Below are 23,397 nucleotides of genomic sequence, written 5' to 3' on the forward strand. Positions count from 1 at the left end.
TTGAATCGTTATTCAGATAAACTGTTTCCACTCTGTGATCTACTTTGGCTGTCTACAGACAGTAGATTCAGTACTGCATCATGCATTGCGTGTGAAATCTCTGTTTTTGTGGGGACAACCCCAAAATACCTGTCTCTGTCCTTTCTGTATTATGAATTACAGCTCAGTCTTTTTGCTGCTGTTAAAAGAAAAGAAAAAAAAATCTGCATCTGTCCTTAAAAGACTGTTTGTTACTGCTCAAGTCTTCCTGAAATCATACTTCCTCTGCTTTCTAACTATATTTGAACAGCAGGAAATAAGCACTGTACTGTACTCCTTCCTCCCCATACCCTTTAAGGGGGCTCGAAAGACGATCCAGTACAGTGCTTGTTTTCCCAATACAGTAGACACCTAGCACATATTGGCTGTAAAACCACTTTATTTAAAAGGCAAGGAAGAAAAGAATCTTGATCTGTCATGGAAGAGGAAGAAAAAGACCCAGAGCTAAGGAAGGAACGGGCAGTAAATTTAGACATTCAAAATGGCTTTTAAGCTAGGCAGGTTATAAAGGATAAAAAAGGGCTGAGGGAGTCAGAGTGGAAGAGAATGAATGGAAACTTGTAACAAAAGGGTAGCATATTTTTTGAGGGGCAGAGAGGAGAAAGGGTTGGCATAGATCAAAATAAAAGGAAGATTGTCAATAGACAAAGGTGGTGGCAGTATAGGGGGGAAAAAAAAAAGACAAGGATTAAGCCAAATGATAGAGGACTTGTTTGTGAAATGTTTTTATCATGGATGAGTTCCAGGTTCTGAAGGGCTGAACATGTTTTATGAAGAAAAAAATCTTGTCAGGGAGATTAAGAAAAGGAAAATAGAAAGAGTACTCAAACCCACTTTAAATAATATACTATAAACAAACCTAATGACCTTTCTGGAAAGTTGATGGGAATGTAATTAGTTTTAATTAACTTCTGTTCTGGTGTTATGTATATAAGATCTCTTGACTAAAAGTAAAGTATGTTTATATTGATATAGTATTAAAAAGTTAAGAAGTAGCATCTGAGAATTTTATGCCACATAGTATAACAGTAGGAAACTTAAATTGTTATGCCTTTGTTACTAATTGTTCTGTAGGTAGAGTTCTTCAAAAGTAAATATGTTGTGATGCATTTAATATCCAGTAATAAATTGTTACCCTCTCACCTTTACAGTGATATATAAGCCATGCCCTGTTCCGCATTATCTTTCTATAGATCTGTGACAGAAGCTACACGAGAGAAATCTGTATTGGATAGCTCTTATGAGACAGATAGCAAGTCAGGGCAAACATGTTGGTGGAACTAAAAACTAAATTTTCAATACCGATTATCTCAAGGGACCAAGCATGTAAGGAATCTCCAGATAATTTCCAGCTGAACACAGTTCTTACCTAAGCAAAGTTTATTGTGGATGGAGGAAATAAACCAGGCATTTTTCCTTGGGCACCAAAATGTCTTGCTGCTGTGCTGATCTCTCCTATAAGAAGAAGTGACATTTATATGCATACTGAGTCTTACTTGATGCTCTTCCATGACAGTGAGCTCTCCTAGCTGATTGTTCATTGAACTGTAGATTTAATAGCACAGTTGAATCTAGTAAAATAATTGTGGAAGGATGAAATAAAAATTTAGCAAACAATATTCACTTGTATGTAGAGACATATGTAATGTCACCAATTTTCTTTGCCTTTAATAAGGTATCTATGAAAAAGAAATAACTTTCTGAATATTTGATTTAGTTTGCAGTTTTATAATTGGCACTTGTCAGCATACAAGTTTTATTTCTGTTTTAAGATGCATGGAAGAAACACCCTGGCATGTGTAGCACTAATTATTCCATTCCCTTTCAAGAAATGAGAGATTTGGAATTCAGTGTCTTCTGAAATGAGCTGTAGTTTTATACTGCATATTTATAAGCTTTGTAACTATTGTTAAAATCAAATCCAACACGACTGATGTTAAAATATGTTAATGTTTATGGAAAATATCTTCTCAGTTTTCAGTTAAGGTTTGTAAAAGCTAGAATATTTTCTTTTATCTCATGGTTTTGATTTATTAATGGTGTCCTTTAGTGAACTATATTTTTGTGGGATAAAAGGGATAAGAAGGGGGGAAAAAAGCTATGTTGATTTTTAAAAAGGATAATTGAAATACACTTTTATTATCATTGATTTGTCCTTTTCCCCTTGTGCAATTATCCTCATAATACCTTGAGACTTGACTATTACTACCATGCTTTTTATTTGAGGGGTGCTATTGTATCTATCTGCTGATATGAGACTGAAAAAATATCCTAGAAGAAATGTACAGGCTTAGCAGGCTTTTGGTATTAACTAAGTTTCATATAAGTAAGACTTTTGTATTAGAAGAAAAGTTGACAATTATTCCTCAGAATGAAAAAGTAAGAAATGAGGGATATTTTACCATTTCTCTTTAAACAGCTAGAAAATAGCACTTATTTTCTTCTCTTCTCTCCAGTCAATACTTTTAAATCAACATAAATACATTTAAATGAGCTTAATGAGTTTGTACTTTATGATATTTAAGAAAAAAAGTGCCTTGAATTAAAAATGTTTTCCCCAAATCCCAGAATATCAGTAGCCATGCTATTCTTTAATTTATTTCAGCTTCTTTAATTCCCATTCTTGAATCTGTTCTATCTATTTTAATTTTAATGTACATTAAAATAACATCTTTGGGTTTGTGTCTTTCATATTGTACAAGAAATAAGCAGATATCTGCCAAGCTAGCATTTTTCTGCTCAGTAATACTGCAGCCAAGAAATCTAGTAACTGTGTAATACCCTTTTCTAGATTTACATCAAAATGGAAGGCTATAGAAACCCTAACTGAGAAGTTTACCTTTTGTCAAAGCCTGAATATGCAGCTGTGGGGAGTTTTTATGTTGTTGAATGTGTTTGGCCTCTGAATCTCTCTCTCTCATCTGTGAAATCCTGTTCTATTTGATAAATTTGTCCATTAAAGCTCAAAGTTTTAATTTAACACTGGGAAATCCATGAGGTAAAATTTATCCATGCAGGCAGAATGCTCAGGTGGGGAAGGAATGTAGTTGGTGAGCATGAGTGAGTAATTTAAGGTCTGTGCCCCTTTGATCCCAAGTGTTCCTTCCAAAAGTAGCATGCTAGTTGTAATGTCCTGCTACTCGTTTCCTCTCCACTGGGAGATGGACTGTAACAACCGACTTAGATAGATTTTTTGAAAGGCTAATGGAAACTTTATTTAAACTTGATTTGACAAATAAGACTGTCATTTATGTAGAGATAACTTTATCTTTTTGTATCCATTCTGAGAGCATGGATGACTTCTCAGTGAAAGACATTTTGTGAAAACTTTCTTACGCATTTCTATAAATGCATTATTAAAAAAAAAGTATCAAACTAGCTTAAAAGTGCTAGCAAGTGTTTTTTAATTGAGACAATCTGAAAAGGAGAAATTAGTCTATTACTTCATTGCTATTTAAAATATGGAATTATAGCATAAATTGGATTGGAAGACATTTTGGAGGTCATCCAGTCTTAAATCCCTGTTTGAAGCTGCTTTTAAAGGTAGATTCTGAACAGGTTGTTTGGAACCTATTCCCCTTTAGCTGTCCTTTTAGCTTTTGGCCATCTCTAAGGATGGAGATTTCACAAACTCTCCTGGCAATCTGTTGCTGTGTTTGATTCCCCTCAATGAAAGGCTTCACCTTATAATGATTGCATCTTGTCATTTCTGTACCTTGGAGAAGAGTCTGGCTCTCCCTTCTCCATTAACCCCCCATCAGCTAGTGGAATACTGCAATTATTTCCTCCCTCAACCTGCTCTTCTCCAGGCTGCACAAGCCCATCTTCTTCAGCCTCTCCTCATCTGTTATATCCTCCAGCCCCTTAATTATCTTGGTAGTTGTCTGCTGGCCTTGTCCCACTCTGTCCAAAACTGAACGCTACTCCTCATGTGGCCTCACAAGTGCCAAACAGAGGCATAATGTCTTCTCCTGACTTGCTGGTGTGCTCTTGCTAGTGCAGCCCAGAGTGTGGTCAGCCTTCATCTCTGCAGGGGGTTCTGCTGGCTGCTGTGCAGCCTGTTGCTCACCAGGGTCCCCAGTACTTTGCTACAGAGCTGCTCCTGAGGCTCTTGGTCCCCAGCCTGTGCTGTTTTCTGAGCTTGTTCTGCTCTAGATACAGGTCTATGTTGGTCTTCAGGAGATTTTTTGTCAGTCCGTTTTTTCAGATTGTCAAAGGGAGAGTTTGTTTTAACATGTCAGGTTGCAAACTTCAGTGGGTTAGGAGTTGCTTCACATGCAGCTCAGCTGTTCCGTCTCAGCAGCAGCTGCCTCCAGGGGAAGGGGAGAGTGGGCAGTGAAGCACAGAGACCCTCCAGCTGTAGAACTCTACCTGTGTGGATGAGTTAAATGCCTTTGCCCACTTCTGTAAAATACTGCAAGGTTTATGCATTTCAGTATCATCTGCCCTGTGCACGTGTTACTCATTTGTTAAAAGCCTGCCGGTTATCCCCCTTCATCTGTTGCACGCAGCTACAGCCCTAACCTCTGTACATGAACTGTTCTCCTTGAGCTTGGTCATATACATGAACTTGTTGAGGATGCATTCCATTCCATCATTTAGGTAATTTAAAAAAATATTAAACAGTTACAGCTCCACTATCAACTTTTGTTAAACCTTTTAGTAACTGGCCACTGATTGGAACTTGTATTACTGATCACAGTCCTTTGACGCCAGCTGTCCAGCCAGTTTATGTCCACCTTGTAATTTGCATGTCCAAACCATGTCTTTTCAGTTTAGCTACACGGATACTGTGGGAGACTGTGTAAAAAGCATTGCTAAAATAAAAGTAGGTGACATTCATTGCTCCTTTCTCTCATCCGTAAAGCCAGTCATCTCATTGTAGAAAGCAACTGGGTTGGTCATGCATGATTTGCATTTGGTAAATCTATGCAGGCTGTTTCCAAGAATCTTTTTGTCCTTCATGTGTCTGGAAATGTCTTCCATGAGAATTTGTTCCTTAATCTCCCTGGGAACTAAAGTTTATGGTGACTAGTCTATAGCTTCCCAGACCCTCTTTCTTGCCTTTTTAAAGGTGGGTGTAACCACTCACTATGACCTTTCGAAGGTGATAAAGAGTGGCCTTACAGTGACACTGGCTAGTTCCCTCAACATGTATCCTGTTTGGTCCCATGGACTTGAGTGGGTCTAGTCTGCTTAAACAGTCTCTAACTTGGTCTTTCTCTTCTGTCGGTAGCGCTTTACTCTTTCCCAGACTGGGAAGTTGGCTCAAGGATGGATTTAACTATTCATCAAAGACTGAAGAGTTTCTAGCCTCAGTTTTCACTTGTTAAAGCTGAGTTGCTGCTTTGAATGTAAAGCTTTAAATAAGAATAAATTGAATGAAATGGAAGGAAGCTACATAGCACCTTATTTGTTTGAAGACTCTTATCTTTTATTGAAGACTCTATGCAGATACAGTTTCTCCAAAGTAGCTTCTTACAGCATCAAGCAAAATGATTAATTTCATAATAACAAAAAATGCAAAAACTGCAAAAACCTATTATTTCATAGTTGCAGCAATTGCAGTAATTTGAGCTATGTGATATGACTGGGCATTCTGCTCATCAAAATTAGCATTTTGTGATTTATGTACTTATTGTGCAGTTCAGAAGATCACAAGCTAGTGTATTTTACAAATCTCATAGCTCCAAAATAATATTTTTTTCTTGCTGAAGAAATTTTTAATGAGATTTGATAAACATTTTCTAGGAGACTCATAGTTCATTATTCTCTTCTCTCTTCACTCTTGTGCAAAAGAGCATCAGAACTACTTTGGAATAGATGAAAATCTTGGACCTGTAGCAGTCAGCATCCGGAGGGAGAAGGTTGAAGATGCCAAGGAGAAAGAAGGATCTCAGTTCAACTATCGTATAGTTTTCAGGACAAGTGAGGTAATGTTCTTTCAGTAATTCTGCAAAGGAATGGAAAAGTTAACTTAGAACTTAGGATACTAGTTGGTTGTCTGTGGATATGTTGCTAACTTTGAAAGTAAGTCTGTTAATGGGAAAGGAACGTATCTTGTACTGTTAGTAAATGTAGTTGCTCCTGGAACAAAGTTTTCCTCTTCTGTACAGCATAAAATTTTTCTCTTTTTGAGTGGGCATGCAAAAGGAAGTAAGTTGGCGGAATGGAACTGCAAGGGGCAAGCAAGGGAACAGATAATAAGAACAAATCTGAAGATAAGTTTGGATCAAGCTACTTTATGTTAAGTTTCTAATCATAGAAAAAAAAAGATTAAGAAATGTGGAGAAAAAAGGGAAGGGAAAAATATGAAAGCTAGTTCTATGACTTTTTTGTTTTTTTGTGTTTTGTTTCAAAACACTTTCTAAGAAGCTTTTATCTATGAAATGTTTTTTAATACTGCTATGTACATGATTTGTGGAAGGAATATTAATATGTTGATAAAAATAATTGTCTTATTTGGAAGAATAGCTCACTGGCGATTGTTGTGGAAGGACACATCTCAACTTCTATTTCAAGTGAATTAGTATCTCTTGCAAACTAATTTCTTCTTTATCACAGCAACTAGCTTTGATTTGTATGAAAATATGTGATGTTATTATTGTAGCAAGCAACTATAAATTTTCATAATCCTTAGGACTATTGCTTTTTATTGTGATTAGGACATAGAGGAGTGTTAGCTAGACCTCCTGATATCTCTGGCCTCATGTGCTTTTACAAACAGAGATAGATATATATATATAAATTTTTTGTTTAGGCTAGGTTTTTCTTTTATTGTCAAACAAGGGGTGCCTCTGTAAGTATCTGTGGAGAGGTGATTCAGCTGACTCACTTCTGAGAAATGACTCTTTGCCAAATCCAATGAAGATAAAGCAGCATGGTCTAAAAAATAGGTGGATGGGTTAAATGAAGGTGCCATTAGCTGTGGCTTACCTCACCTGTCCAATCTCACATTCAACTACTGTGTCTGCTAGGGTAGTATGGCATGAAAACTAACAATTTTTAGTTTTCCTGGTGTTTTAAATATGTTTTTTTCCAAAAAAAGTAATAGTCTTAGGAATTAGAGTAAGTTAATAAGATCATCAGTGAATTTCTTTAAACAAAAATATATTTGTCGCTGAGACAATAAGAGCCTGTCTCTTCTTCAGAAGTTATTTAGTAATCCTTTTTTCTGGTTAAAAAAATTAAAAATAAGGATCTTTTTCTTCCCATTCTTTCTTCCATGCTTTTGCTAAAACCTGAAGTTTATATCTTTAAAAGTCATTGTAGTATTAGAACTAAAAATGTTTTGTGTGTTTTACTTTACTGCAGCTTACTACACTCAGAGGAGCAATTTTAGAAGATGCTATACCATCCACTGCTCGGCATGGCACAGCAAGAGGTCTGCCTCTCAAAGAGGTACTAGAGTATGTAATACCAGAGCTGAGCATTCAGTGCCTGAGGCAGGCTTCCAACTCACCCAAAGTACCTGAACAGCTGCTTAAACTGGATGAACAAGGGGTATGTAGCACATGACTTTTCTTTAAAGACTATTCATTTAAAAAAAAGAAGAATCTTAAATATTTTGCAGGCAATGTTAATAAACATGGGTCTGTAATGCAAACCACTCACTTTCCTGGTTTTGGAGATACATGTGTATTTTCATTGACAAAATGAGGTTTGCTTATCTAAGCAAATTATTTTTAAAATACATTGCAGCTTAGGAAAAAAATTATTGGTCTATGGAGATTCTCTTTAGATCGAGTGAGTGAGAGAAAGATTATAACTAAAGTTTTAATGTCAGTAAGAAGTGATTTTCATAATCTGTATGTGCACTTTAATGTGTACAAATGCTGAATGCAAATGAAAATACATCTAATGTTTTATTAATATTGTGTATAGGTAAGGAGGCAAAAGGATCTAACACATTATGTCTCCACATCTAAAATTTTGGGTTGCTTTTACAATAACATTTTCTGATTAAGTTGCAGTAGTCTTACTAGAATAGAATGCTTCTGGGTTCAAACAACTGAAATTGTGATTGAGACTAATGAATTCACTACATTGCAAGGAAATATTCATATGATTTAAATTTGGGGAGAAAATGGTGAGGCTTATTGGGTTCAATAAAGTGAATCTGCTTCATTCAGAGCTAGTGATTAAATTTATAGCTTCTGAGTATTTTGTGAAGGACAAGCTTGTGATGGCTTTTAAAACAATTTTTAAAACCATGTTTTTTAAAAAAAAAATGTTCATTTAAAGTGAAGATTGCACTTTCTAGGCAAAAGTCAGCATCTCTCTGTTGAAGTTGAATCAGCTGATGGATGCAGTTCATTATGATGGTGGTATAATTAATTTTTCTAATGCTAATTCAGTTTCAAATGTAGTGATTGCATCTAGCATTGGTGTCTACCAGAATTCTTCTGTCTTCTCTTGTGACTGTAACAATTGCTCAAAACCAAGTAAATGTAGGCAGAGGAAGAGAATTGCTTTTTGGGGTGGATTGTTAAGCTGTTTTTGTATGTATCTTTTACTACTTTTGTTCGCTGTAGTCTTTGAGGAGGACTTGTAATTGAAAATTCGTTTTGCCAAATGTCCTTATTTTCTCCTGTGTTTGTCAGTTCTTCTGGTAAAACAATGAAGGGGAATCAGAAGCACTCAGTTCTGAATTTAAGAGTTCCTGATGTACTGTTGCTCTCCGTCTTTTCTGTTTGAGCTTCAGAGTAAATTTAGTTTAATAAATAATATTCACTGCTCAGAGGGGCAGTACGTTTTAGGCAGTATAGAGTAGTACTTTATTTGACCTGACCTGAATATTTCCCAAACTCACTATAAGTATTTCCCCAAAATTGGAAATGGGGATTGTCCACTGAACTGACCAAAGTAATTACTTAATCATCAACCCCTGATTTTGAGAAACAGCAGTACCTAGCACTTCTTTTTATTTTGGGTGATCAATTCTGAAAATTCAATCCTGTTGTGAAATGGGCTGTCACTAGGCAAAATGTAATATTAATGTATCTTATGTGCTGCTTATTGTGAGATAATTACTTGAATGGAGACAGAAAGCTGTGCATAGAACTGGCATGAGATCCATTTATGCTTTTAATCCTCTTATGTACTTGATGCTTTCAGTTTATTAATCAAGCAAATATAAAAAGAATTATGCTTGGCAACTGAAGGTGATGACTGGCTGAAGTGTCATGAATTTGAAAATATGAATCATGATCTGGAGGATTAATACTGTCATCAGAATAATATTAATTTTGCGTAACAGTGTATTAAAAGTTTGCATAGTTCCTCAGCAGACTGAAGACTGTTCTGGTGTTTTGATTTCATTTTCTACCTGTCTCATAGTTTTCAGTGAAATCTAGTATGGATTATGCAGGAAATGTGTGGCTAAAACTTTGCCTCTAAAATGACAGTAGAAAGTAGACGCAAATTGGATGGTAGACCTAATTTGAATATATAAATAAAGAATCTGCATGTTCCCAATTTATTCTGGCATATGGTGATCAGCATTAGAATTGGCTGTAAATTTACAAGAAAAGTCAACTATTCATCTATAACCTGGACAGGATTTTATTTATATTTTTTTTTTTATGTCTCTAATTCCCCCCTAGTTCCCCCTCCCCATTTCCGCTAATGGTTGTTTATTGTATATATGCTTTTTGGTTCCTCTCACATTCCTCTGGGAATGTTCACTTCTTTCTAGGCCGAAGGCTGAAGTTTATGAAAAGCCCAAGGAAATTAGGAACTTTGACTGCAGTGATATTTAGTGGCTATTGAGTGTCTAATCTCCTGAGATTCCTTGCCAGAAAAACTCTAAAATCTTCACATGATGAAAGTCAACCAGTTGTTGTTACATGATAAAGAATCTATACTGTACAAGAAGACGACAAGATGCGAAGATTCAGTAGTGAGTGATTCTGACTAGAACATAGTCATATTGAGTCACGAAGGACTGCTATGCACCTTTAATACATATCATAGTAGTTAAATGGGTTTAGAAATTATTTTCTGATGTCACATTATTAAATTGTTCCTAGTGTTAGACTAAATCTAAAATTTCTAGTTTAGAAATCATGAAATCAGAACCATGTGTGCAACTATTTACTCAAAAAGACCTGAATAAGCATGCGGTACCATTTCAAAACTGACCAACTTTATCAGTTTTAAATATTCTGATAGTTTTACATGCCAGTTAAATGCATCACATAAGAAGATCCTGCCAAAGCTCATTTAGTTATTTCTTTCTTAGGCATTGATGTTCTAAAGGTACCTCGATTTCTGCTTCTGCACAGTCCCATTGATCTTGGCATGCAAGTTCTTTTGCTTAAGTCTTCTAATTTCATAGTCATGAGTGCTCCTAGCACACGGGTTGGAGGTTCAGATTACTACAAATGAGCTTGCAGCTGCTGCCTTGTTTAGGAATAGTGGTATTGGTAGAATCAATTTCGTACATAATTGCCTAGTGTTTACAGTACTTGTCCATGAAGTGAAAACCCAGGACTGGCTCCTTCCTTGGACTGGGGGGTTTCAGATCCTCATCTTCAATGTCTCCTAGGACAATGTTTAAACCATGAGATGGTAGGTTGTTTTGGAAGATCAAGGTGTACTCCATTCCTGTTTTGGAACTATATTGATATTCATGAACAGATTCAGGAATGACTGGTGTCCTTAGAAAGAATGAAGGAGTGTGACTACGTATTTCTAGACCGAGTATTTTGCCCAGGTGCTTCTTTACTGTTAGTTGTTGCCCCTCTTGTTGGTGGCTCCGTTAGCATTTAACTTCTCCACTCCTCAATTCTAGTGTGAAGTCAAGGAAATTAACTTAAATTCCCTGTGGTTTAAGCTAAACTATTTGACACAGAGCTGGGATAGAGGTGGTAGTGTGCTCACAATCATTTTAAGTCTGCTGGGAAGTGTCAAGTAACAGCACTGCTTCCTGTAATCTAATGTTTATATGATCAGTTCTTTTCCAGTTTCCTCCATGAAATGTTCATGCTAGCTTTCCACTGAATAAAATACTCACCAGTGTGCAATCTGGAACCTTTTGTTAAATACCTAACTCTCTCCAGGCAGTGCTTCAAAATGAGGATCAAACAAGGAAACACTCTGGATGGATAGCATCTAATGCCAGTCAAAAGGAAATGACGGCGAGGAAGCTGGTATCTTAACCCTACCCTCCTCCAGAGCTCAGCAGTCTGACTCGGGCAGCTCCTACAGTGCATCCGCAACCCAAAATCTCCTTTTATTTCAGATGGTCATCCTTCCCATTCCACATCAAACTTTGGCACAGCTCCCAGTTCTTCCATGCTCTGTGCTGCCCAGGTGAAACCTTATTGCAGCACCATTCCTCATTCCTGTCCTTACTAAGCCTGTTCTTTGTCCCTAACTGCTCCGTGGTCAATGGCCTCCTGCCAGAGTATGTTCCACAGGGGCTCACCTCTACATAAAGAAGTGAACGGAGGGAGAGGATGGATTGGGGCTCACCAGAGTGGTGGGAGGGCTGCTGTCATACATTACTCTTATTCCTGCTGTGCTGCAGGTTTTCTACACCAGTAGACCAAATTCTGTAGTGTGCATTGCTGTGAATATAGATCTGCTGAAATCAGAGTTAGGCCTGTTTGTATTAGTTAAAATGAGAAGAACTCATCCTACTGGTAGGCTTAACTTCATAGTAAGAAAAGAACTCCAGGCCCAATAGATGTTCTGAAGTACCTGTTACTTCATTTTAATACATTTACCTTTTGGGCATGAGATTCTTAGTGTCAATGATTCTACCTATGGCCTTCAAAAATCTTCATTAACTTGGACACCTTGGGGATTCCTTGTGTGTCGGTTGTGCATGAAGGTAAATGGTTAAACCAAGAAAGCTGTCAAGTTAAATCTTGAATTGCAAGGGAGACAAAGAAAGAATACTAGCTTAAAAAAGCAGTAGCATCACGAAAACACAGAAGACTAGGTTAGTAAAAGCATAGTGAAAGCTTTTATTTCGCCAGGGGTGATGAGGATTTGGGTAGTGGTTTTTTGTTGTTTTTTTTTTAACTGCCTTATATACAACTCTCTACTTACAATGGAGATATGCAGTATTTATTGAAAAGGGAAGGTTAAGGATTATTTGAAGTCTGGAATGATATTTTTGATACTTTCTTCTTTCATGTATGTATGTTTTCTTGACTTGGCCTTTAAGTATTCTCATCTTGTAGCTTTTTCTCAAAACTGGTGTGGTAAAACATTGGTGCAGTAGTATGTCTATGGATTTGAGTTTTACAGTATACTTGACATGGCAGACCTTGTGTTACATATGGCTAAGGTGAAGCAGACTGTTCTTGTCACCTTTGCTCTAATAGGAATATATGCAGTCTTTGTATAACACATTCGGGAGACTAATCCTGAAGTTTGATTAAGAGAAGTCTACAGCTGGAGAGTTGATTTGAGTTGTGAATATAGATAAATGTCTTAAGGGAATCTGGTGTGATGATAGTCTCTGTCAGTTTGCAAAGCTCTTAAAAGTTGTTAGTTAAGAATAATAGGACTAATACATTCACATGGAGGTTTCCTGTTTTTCATCTTAAGTATGCATTAAAGCTAAGAAAACAAGACAATACTCTGCTTAAGAAGTGATCACCTCTTTTTATACTTAACTTTTTATAGGTTTTATACTTATTTTTTATAGAAGTAATTTATCTCTTTTTAATGTTCTAGAATTGAGGCTCTGGTTTGTTTAACAAAACTATTTAACTGCAATCTGATTTCTAGCTCGACATATATTTTTGAAAATGGGGAATGATTTTTAACAATGGATGATTTTATGGGGAGGGTAAAAGATTGCATATAACTGAAATTACTGGTCTGAGGGCCTGTTTGAACTGCATTGAACTTTAAAGGGTAGAAATAAGGGAAAATAAGCTCACCTGGTTTTGAATCTGAGAAAGACAGTTATAAAAATATTGCCAGTTAAAGTTCTCATATGATAACATGCAGTAGAGTGTGCTTTTATAGATAACTGGCTAAGTCAAAAGTCTTCATGTACTGCTGTTATCTGTGTTTGGATAGTGACAATCCAGTTTTCTTTCAAGATAGTTGTTGTGGGTTTTTTGTTTGTTTGTTTGTTTTCTTTGTGTGGTGACTTAATTTCCCAAATCAGAACACTTATTTTTTCACTTTCAGATAACTTCTGCCGGGTGTTATAACAGTGCTAATATTTTAATTGTTAATATTTGTTCTAGTATTGACTTTCCTTTGCTTCTATAATTTTTCTTTTCCTTTATTATTTTTTTTTTATTTCAGCTGAGTTTTCAACATAAGATTGGTATCCTTTACTGCAAAGCAGGCCAAAGCACAGAGGAAGAAATGTATAACAATGAGATGGCAGGACCAGCTTTTGAAGAGTTCCTTGATCTGCTGGGTCAGAGAGTACGGCTAAAAGGATTTAGTAAATACAGGGCTCAGCTAGATAATAAAAGTAAGTTATGTTTCTGACCTATGGTAGAAACTATAATTATCCAGTTGAACTTCTGCAAATCCTGTTTTGTCTTTCCATGCTCTAGACTTTGGGTTTTGATTAGTAAGATTATATGGTAAGTGAAGAAAATGAAGCATATGATAAGAGCATGTATCACACCTTGTCTGAATGGTTATTTACCTTTTCTGTGGCATTAGTAGAACTGAAAATCAAAGCAACTTTTTTCATTTGATTGCACTTAGTTAAAATCATACTGTGAGTGATATTTTTTATATATTTCAGTATTTCCCAGCTACACTTTAACTTCTTATCCTTAAAAAGGCAAAAGAAAAGATATGTATTTCAAAATACGGAGTCATGACAAGGGACCATTTTCATTTCAACGAAACTTTTGAGCTTCTTTTTAATCAACATAGGTATTGATGTTTATATTTGAGGAGCAATCAAGTTTTCTCAGTTTTCTAGTTTCTCACACATGCACAGTAGGCATGTTATCATTTGGCAGTTGATAAACATTCATTTACCTAACCACTGCATTATTACTGCCATTTCCTCAGGTCTTTCAGTTTCCCTAAGTGCAATAGTATAATAATTTAATTGCACAAATTTGTTGGGTTTTGTAGCAAAAATAGGAACTGAAGTATTGCTGTTAAAAAAGTCAATGATATGATAACATACTTCTTTTATTAGCACTGCTTTTCACTGCCCTTTAACTTGACTCATTCTTAGTTTAATGTAGTTTTAACAGGATTTTGACAACTGATCACCATGAGCTGTGATCTAAGAATATCTAGGTGTTCATCTACTTTATTGTAACATACTGGTTTTATACGTATAAAGACTAGATATAAGGAAGAAATTTTTTACCATGAGGGTCGTGAAACACTGGCACAGGTTGCCCAGAGAGGCTGTGGATGCCTCATCCCTGGCAGTGTTCAAGGCCAGGTTGGATGGGGCTTGGAGCAACCTGGTGTAGTGGAAAGTGCCCCTGCCCATGGCAGGAGGGTTGGAACTAGATGATCTTTAAGGTCCCTTCCAACCCAAACCATTCTATGATTTGTATCCTTATTTTTGTTGTAGCTTGCATATTACATCATGAAAATAGATTTATTTTTTTTAATATACTGTATATGGTCTGTGTATAATAGAAAAGGAATATTTTTGTTAGTGAAGTACATCTTTTTAAACTATTAAATCATGCTACTTGTGTGTGTATTCTACTTACTCTTCTAATCAAATGGGAAAGTTCCTTGAACTGGTAGAGATAAGCTGCCAAGAAGAAAGCTTAGGAAGATGTACTTAAAGGAAATTAAGGGAAGATCTTTTTATCTTGCAAGGGATATTTTGCCTTTCAGATAGTCACAGAAATCTAGTAATCAATAAGTCGTCTTATTTGCTTCTCTGTTCCTCCTGCCACTTATCCAGCTGATCTAGCCTGGTTCTTTGGAATCTGTTGCATGTTTTTCCTACTTCAATGTCAGTCTTCATATAACTGGAATACATCTGAATTTTTCTATTATTTTTTTAAATGGTACATTTGAACACTGATCAGTGTCATAGTCATAAAAGGATTTCTCTTCTGTTATCAAAATAGTAATGCCCTGATGGACTGTCATCTCCTGTACATTGTTAGGAGAGAGACTTAATGATTCATGTTAGAATTTTTTTGGAAATGTCTAGTGCCTGTACCTTGCGGTTGGTACCCAGTGCAGATAAACTGTCCGTAGGCCAATCTCCAGTGGGGAATGAGATATGTGAAGCTGGTGGTAAAACCTCATGCTTTTGCAATGAAGGGAGACCAGCTTTGCAACTCAAGAAGTCTTTCACATTCTGCATCTCTAGTAGTGGTGGGAATGGTGAAAAAAGTGAGCTGAATCCTATGACAGATTCTAATTTATGACTTACAAGGTGGGAAAGCTGCAATTTCATAGCCCTGTCAACCTGTGTAAGCACCACATTTATTTTTATTAACATTATTGCCTCTTTGCTTAAATCCATGCTTGTTTCACTTTAATAATTCAGGCTTGATAGAGACTATTGCATCATATGTCAGTACTGAATAATAACTCATTTTTCAAATTAATGTGTAAAAATATTTATTAACATGCTGTGGATGTCAGACTTCTGGGATGAATTGATGTATAGGGATGAAAAATTCAAAGGAGTAAGGGATGTGTTGGTTTTGCTTTTTTTTTCCCCAGTCAGAGCATGACTGAATATCACCTAGTAATTTTTACATATGAAAAATATATACTGGTCTGTCAAGCAAATTCAGTTTCTGTACTTGCCATGCTTCAGTATGAATGTACATTGCTGATTGGCATTGTGTACATATCTTTCAGTAACATAATTTTAATGTTTTACTAGTGCTGTGTGCCATTAATGATATTGGCCTGTAATAATATGTTCTCATATTTCTCATGTTCTCCTAGTTTGCAACAAAGAGAATGGAATTAAGAGAGTTGACAAAAATATGGTCTTCAGTTTTATATTAAATGTAAAATACTGAGTTAATTATCATCTTTTTGTGTTATACTTGTTTTTTTTAATATAATGGCACAACAAGTATTACTGCGTGTCATATTTATAATTGGATAATACGTTGATCTGGCTGCCTGCAGGTTCAGAATAGTGTAATAATTTCATCTCTAGTAGCTAAATTTTTGGTATGCATAATGTTTCAGTAATAATTTATTTTTCAGTTTTCATAGGGTTCACATTTATTAAGTTTTTCTAGTCTCAAATGTTTGACTAGCTGTGGCTTTTTTCTTTAAAAAGTTCTGTTATTTTCACTTTTTATTTGGACTGTTTATTTAATATTTTGATAATTAATTATTTGGTCCATTTCTTATGGAATACAGAATATAGAAAGTTGTGGTGGGTTGACCTATCTGGCCGGTGAGCTCCAACCCACTTGTTTTCTCACTCGCCCCCCAACAGGGTGGAGGAGAAAATCAGAAGGGCAAAAGCAAGAAAATCTTGTGAGTCGAGATCAAGACAGTTCAATAAGTGAAGGAAAGAAAGGAAAAAACCACAGACCACACCCCCAAAAAGAAACCCCACCAAAAAAACCAAACCACCACAACAATCAACCGACCTCCCCCTCCGCCCCAAAACAAGTGATGCAAAGGCAATCACTTGCCACCTCCTGTCAGCAGACTGATGCCCAGCCAGTCTCTGAGCAACAGCTACCATGGAAAAACTCCCCCCACTCCAGTTTTACTGCAGAGCATGACGTTATATGGTATGGAATATGTCTTTGGTCAGGTTGAGTCAGCTGTCCTGGCTGTATCCCCTCCCAAACTCTTGCCCACCTACCTACACACTTGTCTAGCCTGCTCCCGGGGGCAGGGGGGGGACAGTGTGAGCAACAGAGAAAGCCCTGATGCTGCACAAGCACTCTTCAGCAATAGCTAAAACAATCGTGTGTTATCAATGCCGTTTTGATCACATATAGAAAACACAGCACCAGATGGGCTGCTATGAAGAAAATTAACTCCATCCAAGCCAGACCCAGTGCAAATGTGAAGAACATGTGGAATATGTTAACTACAGACTCTTTTCTGCTGTTCTGTAGTGCAGTTTTAATGGCATGTAATTCTAAATCCCAAGATCAAGAAATAAGAAAGTTAGAGGAAATTTTACCAATTCAACACTATATAATTTGTTTAGTATATGTTTTGAAACATATCCATCTACTAGAAATGAGGAATTAAAATGCTGTTATTGGAACATTAATATTCTCATTTGTAATGTTCAGACTTTCATTATGGATTATATTATGGGTAAATTGGATTATGTTTGCATTTAATTTCCTTATACCTGTGAAGAGAAAAATGAAGGTGAAAGAAATTGAGGAAACATTGCAATTTTATATCTGCAATTTTATATCTACAGAGGAATAGTGCTGTTTCACGTCGTTTGGTAAAAGGTGCTTTTCTGCAAAAAAGCAGCAATGTTTCATAACTAAAAAAAAAAATTAGCTAATTTTTCTCAAACTTTGTGAGATAAAACTAATGTTCAGAAAGGAATGAGGTGCAAAAATGTCAGCCCAGATACGTTTGGGTTTTTTTTTTCCACTAAAACTGTCAGCAGAGTAATGTTTGTAGTAGCAACCGTTATGTAAATGTAATCACAGTGGGCCTTTAGTAGGTGTTCAGTAAAGCATCTGTTGAGTTAGAATATTTCAGCTTGCTTAGTGTAAGGGACTAAATTTCAGAAGAAAAACTTGCTAGCTCATTTCCAGACAGGTGCTAAATCAAAAGTATTCAACTAAGTAGGATGTTGTATTAGGAAAGCATTGATTTGAGGGTAAGGAATCTGCCTTTTGGTAATAAGTATTTAAAGGGACTGTTTTGTGCAATATCTGTTCAAGAAAATTTGGCTTTATTTAATATCTAATTGCAAAAGGAGTTGGGGAGTAGGGTTGCTGAGATCAGTGTAGTTTAGGCAGATACTTACATTTCCCAATATAATTTATTCCCTCCTATCTCTTCAAAACTCTGTCTTTCTAAAATGCCATGGAAAGGTTATAATGGAATTACATTTTCAATAAAGATTTTAAAATAGAGGAGTGCAATAATGTTTGCTTTTTTTTGGTAACACTTAAGTAAGAAACTTCAGTGGAAATTATGCTCCTATTTCTTATGTAAGTGTAATTTATATTACATCAATATTAATAAATGAACTTAATTTTTTTATTGTACAAACATAACTGATAAAGCCAGTTGTAATATGAATGTGCTCAAAATTATACACGTGCATAGATATTTTCAGATTTAGGACTGGAGATAAAGTATTGTTACTGTTGAATTTTATACTTAAGTGTATGTTTATATACTTTTAACCGGAGAACTAACATGGCCAATCGATTTCTATTTGGAATACAGTTACTATTTAAAAGAAATCAAACCCCCAAAACCTTAAACAGTGTGTGGAAGAGAGTGCAGGAGAACATTTATTGGTGTAGATGATAAAAAAACTGTATTAAAAGATGAGTGAACATGGAAAAAGAGGAGAAAAATTGATAGTTGTCATGACTCAATAGTGTGTTCCTGCTTTAAAGTTAATTGTACTTACTTAAATAATCCATACATATTAAAGAAGGTGAATAAAAAGGATTAATTTATAACTACAGAGAAAAACTCATCTAATTTGCTGTAAACATTCTGAAATGCTATCCCTATTTATAAACTTCCTAAATAAAATAAATAAAAATATTAAGTTATATTGTATATGAAATGTATTTTAATAATTTTTAAAGGTCTGAAAATTCCCAATAAAATTATTTGACATTGTACTACAATGTATTATGTACATATTTCATGTTTTTAAAATGTCTGATCTGCGGTATGTGTTTTAATGTCAGATTTGGAGTAGCATTGTCAGTTTATTTTTGGTAAAGTATGGGATTAGTCAATTGTCCTTATTAATGTTTAAAATAATGAAAATATTTATTATATAAAACTATTCTCAAGTAGCTAAGTGATTGTTCTTTTTGTTGTGAAATGCCAATATATTCAAAATTAGATCATTTAGGCCTCATAGATAGCAAACTCTTTGGGCAATTTCTTGCAGGACCCTTCTATGTCATAATATGAAACTAAAGAGTAGATCTTTAGCTGATGCAAACTGGTTTTGTTCTATTGAAAAAGGTTTTAAATTGCATTAATAGATTTAAATCATAGCATGTGAAGAGAGGTGTCCTAAAAAGTAGTATGAATGTTCTGTTTTACTGACCTTCTTGCAATTAAATCCATTTTCAGCTGATTCAACAGGAACTCATTCCCTCTATACTACCTATAAAGATTATGAGTTAATGTTTCATGTATCAACAATGCTTCCATACATGCCCAGTAACAGGCAACAGGTATGGTTTTTGACTTTTCATTGTAATTTTACACTATAAATATCTGAGATTGAGTTGTGGGTTTTTTTAAGTAATACTGTTTTAAAACTGAATTGTTTTATATGAAGTATGACTCAATTGTATTTTCTTTTTTTCTTGAAATATTATAAGGGATTAGAAATCTCATAGGATAAGTTCCTGAATTATATAATATAAAAAACCTATCTCCCCCATATCATGATATTATTAAAAGGTAATGTTGCCTGTGGTGAATGAGTTATTTTCAGTTTGGACTGGATTTACATCTTATATATGTTTTAAACATTGAATGGAATGAAGCTTGAAAATAGTCTGATGGTTAAAATATGCATGTAATAAGATTTTTGAAACGATTCCACTTAATCCTTATATTACAGATCTTGAAATGTTTATTAATGTGACAGCTTAGTAATAAATGCTTAACTCTATCCTTCAAGGTGTCTGCTTGTGAAGACAGAAAACTGCAGTGTACTTATTTTATTTCTGGAGTATTCCCTTTGCTTATGTAATAATTCAGGATATCTTTAAAGCATTAAGGATGGCTAAAAAACAGCACAGCATCCAAAGTGTGCAGTGCACCAGTAAGGTTACTGTGTCTTGCCTGTCTTGAATATTTCTTGCAACTGAAGAAAAAAGTACAAGCACATTTGGTGTAATATATCAACATTAACACTTAAAAAAAAAAAAAGTGGTAGAATTGCTCTTAGGTCAGACTGATGATAGTTCGTAACTTTCTGCGCTGCCACTCTGCATTTTTCTAGGTCTGCAGAAATAAGTGTTGGATTTATTTAGTTAGTTTTAGAATATTCTCTCATTGCCATGCAAGATACAAAGATTTCAGTCATTTTGGAGGGTTGTAATGAAAAAAAGACGCTATCTCACTTTCTTTTTGAACAGCATACAAAAGATGGTTACTGATTGTTAAACCATATGTGAGTTGTATCTTTCATGTCTACCCCATCAATAGGTCTTGTGGGAAGGAAAAGAGATGTGTCAAGGCAGCAAAAAAAGATAAAGGAAACTGATTAAAATTCTTGAGAAAGGATAAATGAAAACTGAAATGGAAGAAAGTATATAATGTATTTATGTGTTTTAAATAGTCAGTGCATAATGTTCTGAACTGTTTGAAGAACTGTTTCAAGTGAACAGTTAAGACAACTGCAAATTTTACTCCATTACACTTAGGATTTAGATGTGGTTTAAAGAAACTAAATTAAGAATCAAAAGGCAGAAACTCTTCACCATATGAATAATATGAATGTTTAGATGACTCACATCTTAAAACGTGTGGCTTTCAGAAGACAGAATGTTCAGCTATATCACACACTCAACTGTGCCAATAGCTAGGAATCAAGGTAGAGGATCATCATCACTGATTTGAGATTGCTTCACTTCTCTAAACTTTTACTTAATCCTGTATAGTGATAAGGTGTAATTTAGTAAACGCACTAGGAGTTGTTCTGTCTGTAATCAGTCATAACACTCTTTGACTGGAAAGGACATGTAAATAGGGAAAACTGTACACTGTTAAGAAGATATAATACACTGACTGAGCTTGCCTTAAAAGGAAAAAAAAAATATTTGCATGGCTAATCACAGGCACGGACAGTAAATATGGCCTTACTTGGAGTTTATTACTTTTGTTGTCTTTCATGACTTTCCCTTGTTTGTGAGAACAGGATATCCTCTCACCATGATCCGCTAATTTTCATGATTGTTTGCTGTTTGTCAACTTCACTCCTGTGTTGCTCAGCCACCTCTTATTACTGTCCTTTCACTTCTTCCTGTGCCTTCCTTTCATTCTCATAATTTCCTTATGCGTCTTTCTTTATAGTCAGGTGCCAATTCTTGTGTATAGCAAAATCTTCCAATTTTAACTTCATGATTTTCCCCAGCAACAAGCAGTCCCTTTCCACAGTGTTGTAGTAAGCTCTCATCATTGTCACTTTAACAGGTTCAATATTTAGTAAAGCACCATGTTGTTATTCATGCCTTTCTTGGGATCAAAATAATGTGGCAGTTTTCCAAGTTCAAGTAGCATGCCTATCTGAAGACCCACCACATTATTTTTTTAGGTGCTGGAATTTAGCAGTGTTTGCACAGCATGGACACTCTCTTAATGAAATGTGACAAGTGCACCCAAATGACCAGAATTTAGCCAGCCTTAATGTGCAAAAGGGTTCTGTAATCATTGTTTAATTTTCTCCTATTACTGTTTAGTTCCAAAATACATACTGAAGTGTGAAATGTATCAACAGTGTTATTTCTCACAAGCTAGGATAAAATTCGATTAGGTCTTTTTCCTTGAGACACTTCAGATGCTGAAGACCACAGATGCAGTTGCATCAGTTGTGCTCAAGACAGAGAGAGACTTACAGGTGCTGTGGAATATGAATGTTGTTTGTCTCTTCAGGGTTTGGCTCACTAACTCTACATACCCAAGCAAGGAGAAGTTAGACCCCATGGTAATTTTCCTTTTAGGTTATGTTAGCAGTGAAGACCCCCATTCAATAGTTATTTTTTGCTAGCATATTGTGTATGTACTGGCAATGAGGTTATTGCATCCTATCCCTATGTCCCTTGTTTGGTAATGACTGGGCAAGGTATTGAGTCACTCTTCATCTAGGACTACAGCCTTCAATGAGCAAGCACTAAGCATCGCTTAGCTTCCAAATACCTGTGAGCCAAAAATAGGCCACACCAGAATTGTCTGTTGCTTCTTCCAGGACATAACTACGCCCTGCTTGGTCCCTGATCAGGACATCCCTCTAGTTTTAGAGCCAGCAGGAGATCCAAAGAGCAAGGTAATTTTCACTTTGGCTGCAACATAGGCTGGGAACTTTCAAGTCAGCTGCTCCTTCCCTAGGACAGAAAAGACTACCAGCCCTGGTGTGGCCAGTTTTCTTTCCTTTACTGGCCTTTTCTTCAAATCATAGTTCAAGGCTTTCCCCTTTAAACTTTACCTTTGCAACGTCCCTTTCCAAATCATTCCCTTGCAAGTTTCCCATTCACACATTTGCAGTCTGCTTGTGTACACATGGTCAGACTTGATTGATCCAAATCAGTTCAAATAATCGGTTTTCACCTGGTTTAATGAAAACTTAAAAATGAAACAGATATGCAATTATGAAATAAACTTGTTGAATTTAAGCTACTGTTAAAATGATTGGGATAATGAGACATGTGGTTATACCAAACTCAGTTTAACCAGATCTGATGAAATATCTTTTGCCCTTTGTTTCTGGTTTTGGTACTGCTTAAGAACAAAAATTCAAAATAAAATTTTTGAAACCACTTATTTTAGAAATGTACTAAAATAAGTTTGACGTTTTTCTTATTTCACTCTTAACATTTCATCATTTAATTGAACAAAGAATATATTTCACTGCTATTGCAACAAGAATTCCTTGTTGTTTTGCAGTTTGACTAGGCAATTAAAATTCCACAGAAATGGGTAGATTTTTATGGCTGGGCATAACCTGTAAATATGCTAAGTTTTAAGACAGTACTTTTCTTCAGAGATGCATATCTGAAAATTAAGAATTGAGTAGTTAAAATTCTTTATACCAAATAATAGAAGCTATATTAACTTCAAGATTTTAATCTAATGGATTCTGCTTTTCTAACATATTTTCCTTACTAGACTCCCCTTTGCTTGTCTTGTATTCTTACATAAAACTTCACTGATTTCCTCTTGGTTGCTTATCATACTTGATTGGGTTCATTTTCAAATTCTACCATGCCAATTTAGACTGATACTAGAACGATGTCAAAGTGTGTTTGATGTCTCCTTACTGTAAGTAATCCTCTGTAATCTGTGCACCCTGTTGAGTGTTCCTGTTGTGCTCTGCATTGGCATGAGACTCTTTAGAATATGTTAGAAAGGCAGATTAAAACAAATAATAATAATACAACAACCCCCCAAAACCCCAAATCTGAGCAGACCTCAAAATGGGAGAGGAAGGGGAAACTGAGAACCTAAAAAAAAAACCTAGGAGGTAAAAGTTGGGAGGAAAAT

At 35.5% G+C, this 23,397-nt stretch overlaps 1 protein-coding gene across 3 annotated transcripts in view; it reads left to right on the top strand.

Moving 5' to 3' along the window:
- Positions 1–23,397, top strand: part of SIPA1L2 (signal induced proliferation associated 1 like 2) — a 150,338-nt gene that overhangs the window by 65,174 nt on the left and 61,767 nt on the right. For all 3 annotated transcript variants that reach the window (XM_075043279.1, XM_075043280.1, XM_075043281.1), the window contains exons 4-7: positions 5,839–5,972; positions 7,354–7,542; positions 13,318–13,492; positions 19,258–19,361. In XM_075043279.1, coding sequence (XP_074899380.1) covers positions 5,839–5,972; positions 7,354–7,542; positions 13,318–13,492; positions 19,258–19,361 — 602 coding nt within the window. The remainder of the gene's footprint in view (positions 1–5,838; positions 5,973–7,353; positions 7,543–13,317; positions 13,493–19,257; positions 19,362–23,397) is intronic.

The sequence above is a fragment of the Buteo buteo genome, chromosome 12, assembly GCF_964188355.1.
Source record: "Buteo buteo chromosome 12, bButBut1.hap1.1, whole genome shotgun sequence".
Lineage (NCBI taxonomy): Eukaryota > Metazoa > Chordata > Aves > Accipitriformes > Accipitridae > Buteo > Buteo buteo.